At 42.7% G+C, this 3196-nt stretch overlaps 1 protein-coding gene across 1 annotated transcript; it reads right to left on the bottom strand.

Moving 5' to 3' along the window:
- Positions 1-490: 490 nt before the first annotated feature.
- Positions 491-2696, bottom strand: LOC123698234. The gene has a single exon (XM_045644817.1). It carries the CDS (start codon positions 2663-2665, stop codon positions 491-493), a length of 2175 nt encoding a protein of 724 aa, XP_045500773.1. The 5' UTR covers positions 2666-2696.
- Positions 2697-3196: the final 500 nt, after the last annotated feature.

Below are 3196 nucleotides of genomic sequence, written 5' to 3' on the forward strand. Positions count from 1 at the left end.
GTGACGAGCGCTAAATAGCGCGCGATGATTGGTTGTGCTCGTATGTAGGGAAGGATGAAGGAATACACCACAAATAATAAACATTTAATTTCTACATTTACTATTTTAATTATATTGGCGTTACCATATCCACCCGCCCTAAATGGGTCACCATTTAAAACCAATCATAAGATACAGCGAAAAACTATGACTCTAGAATCGCATAATGCGCGCGGGTTAATAAAGTCCTAAAAGCCACGGCGGTAATATAAATAACAAATTCTATGGCTCCAGGAGCGCATAATGCGAGCGGGATAATAAAATTCCTAAAAGTCACGGCGGAAAATATGACTAACAAATTCTATGACTCTAGGATCGCGTAATGCGAGCGGGTATAAAAAATTCCTAAAGTCACGGCGGTATTTATAACTAAGAAATTACATCGAAAGCGGTGCAAAAACTTAAAATTAAACTTAACTAACTGCGGTAATATATTATTAATGCGATATAACTATTGTCTTGGAAGCGGACATAAACGAACGACCGGGCGAAGGTAAGTTCCCTTGGCGGTTCTAACTGTACAAACGCGCGCGACGTCGTCCTTTGAAGGATGTACTTTCTCTACGACGGCTAAAGCCCAGGTTAGGGGCGGTGCATTATCATTTATTACAACCACGACCGTTCCAGGAGTAATAGGTGTGGAAGGCGTATTCCATTTCTGCCTAACCTGCAGACCGTGTAAGTATTCCAATCTCAAACGTTTCCAAAACGACTGGACTAACTTGTCCAGTAGCGAATGCCTATCAAGCAAACTGACGTGATCAAATTTGACTTGCGGCGCGGGTAAAGCTAATATAAGCGCGGTGATTAAAATAACACGAAACAAATGCGTTATAATATTCATATATTTAATATGATAATAATCAATGATCATGATAATTATGTGATCATTGCGCGGTAATATCACTGGATGCTTATGTGCATATTCCAGGGCGGTATCGCTTAGACGTCCGATGAGGATTAGTCTGTTGCGAATAAAAGGCCTCAAGCGGTTGAAGGCCTGCGAATAAAATTTATAATAGAGTATATTAGAATACTCCTCTGCAAAATATTTATTTTGCAGGGCGGGAATAATTTTATTTACAGCGAAATTAGGTTCCTCTGCGGTCATCATAACACCGCGGCGGGATAATAATATAAGGAACCTATAAATATAAAATACACGACGCGACGAGACGCGAAGGGCGGTATCGTATAAAGCGCAATGCTTTATAGGCGGGCACACAGTGTGCGCTAATAATTTTCGTTCGGGAATGTCTGCAATAGACTCACCATCGAGACTCCTAAGAGGCCAATCAGATGGGTCCGAACGAGCCCACTGGGGTCCTTGGAACCACAGAGGGTGCGAGACGAGATTTTGTGGCGTAATGCCACGCGAAAGAACGTCAGCGGGATTTTCAATACCAGAAACATGGTAGAAATTATCTGATGGGATGTTATACACGACTGTGGGAGCAACGAAGCCCATCATGTCCCACAGACGGGCGGCAATTGACAAGATGGAGTGCTTAATGCACATCACATCGGCGGGTGCAGTAATTTTAAAATAAAAACAATCATCAACAGTAGACCAATGCAGACCAAGTAATTTATGTTGCACGGTCTTATCAAACTCCACCGCGGAGGGTAAAAGTTTGTGCGAAGCGGGAAGATTATCTAACACATTTCTACTATTACTATTCCATTTAACTAGATCCCACTGAGCTCCCTTAAACAAATCGATGAGCTGCTGCGACGCGGAAACTGCTTCACATTCCGTGGGAATAGAGAAGGCGATATCATCCATATACAACGAGGAAGACGCAATGCTACTCGCGAGCGGATATTTCGCGCCGTCATCTTCTACGAGCTGTCTTACCGTGCGCAGTGCATGATAAGGACTAGACTTGATGCCGAAGCAAACTCGATTAAATTGATAAAGAAGTAGCGGATCCTGCGGGCTGAAACGATATAAAAAACATTGAAAACGACGATCAAACTCACGCACGAATATCTGCAGAAATTGTTGGCGGCAATCGGCGGTCATGGCAATCGCGTGGAGACGAAAACCTAAAATTATTGTAAACAAATTGCCTTGTAAATTCGGCCCAACATGCAGAAGGTCATTCAATGAACGCTGGCTTCCAGAAGTTGGCATGCTAGCATCTAAAACCATGCGCAGCTTAGTCGACGATTTATCCTCGCGCAGAACAGCGTGATGCGGTATAATATAAATAGGTGTAGGGTCACGCGGATCATACGGAGGCGCGGGTGAAATATAATTCTTCGTTAGATAATCTTTTATGACGTCATCATATGCCAACCTTAATTTAGGTGAAGCCTGTAGCTTTCTTTCAAGGCACATGAAACGTTTGCGGGCAATATTAAATGAATCACCGAGAGTGTAGAAATCATCCTTAAATGGAAGCGAAACGATATATCTGCCACTCACGGGGTCGCGGGTTGTAGTTAATTTATAATATTCTTCACATTCAACATCATCGGGATGTTGAACGGGCGGTGCGGTAGGAAGCTCCTCGAGCTCCCAGAAACGCCTGACTAATGAGTCAATAGCGGCGGTCTCTTGAACGTGACAACACGTCAAGGGCGGTTTATGTATGTTAGGTATGGTGGGTACTGAACCCATTATTACATAGCCTAACACCGTGCGCAATGCAGCGGGCACCGACGAGTCACGAGATGCATGAACTACGTCGGGGAGAAGCAGATGAGGGAACAGAGAAGCACCGATTAATAAATCGATTTTATTTGGCGTACCAAAACTCTCATCTGCGAGCGGTAAATGCGAAATATGCGATAAGACAGAAGTGTCTATAACAGCGGTAGGTAATAAATCCGTAACATGATCAACAACTAGCGGTGAAATATTAAAAGATATGTTGTTGTCAAGACGCGAATAAAATGTTATATTTATAGAATTACTATTTATAATTTTTTCCGAACCACCGAACCCCTTAATAATAGTACGTTCGGTTTTCTGCGGTTTAATACCTAAACGTTCACAACATTCATTCGTAATGAAGTGACTTTGCGAAGCGGAATCTAAAAGCGCGCGAATAATAAGCCGTTCACCTTTACAATTATAAGCTACGACTTCAGCGGTTGATAATAAAATAGTACATTGTTTATTCGCGGGCGCGTTGCATTGAAATGCGTT

This window comes from Colias croceus, chromosome 15 (genome assembly GCF_905220415.1).
Source record: "Colias croceus chromosome 15, ilColCroc2.1".
In the NCBI taxonomy this organism is placed as follows: Eukaryota; Metazoa; Arthropoda; class Insecta; order Lepidoptera; family Pieridae; genus Colias; species Colias croceus.

Bases quoted from the DNA above. Each gene is read 5' to 3' on its own strand.
- LOC123698234 (XM_045644817.1), bottom strand. From the start codon at position 2,665: ATGGGTTCAGTACCCACCATACCTAACATACATAAACCGCCCTTGACG.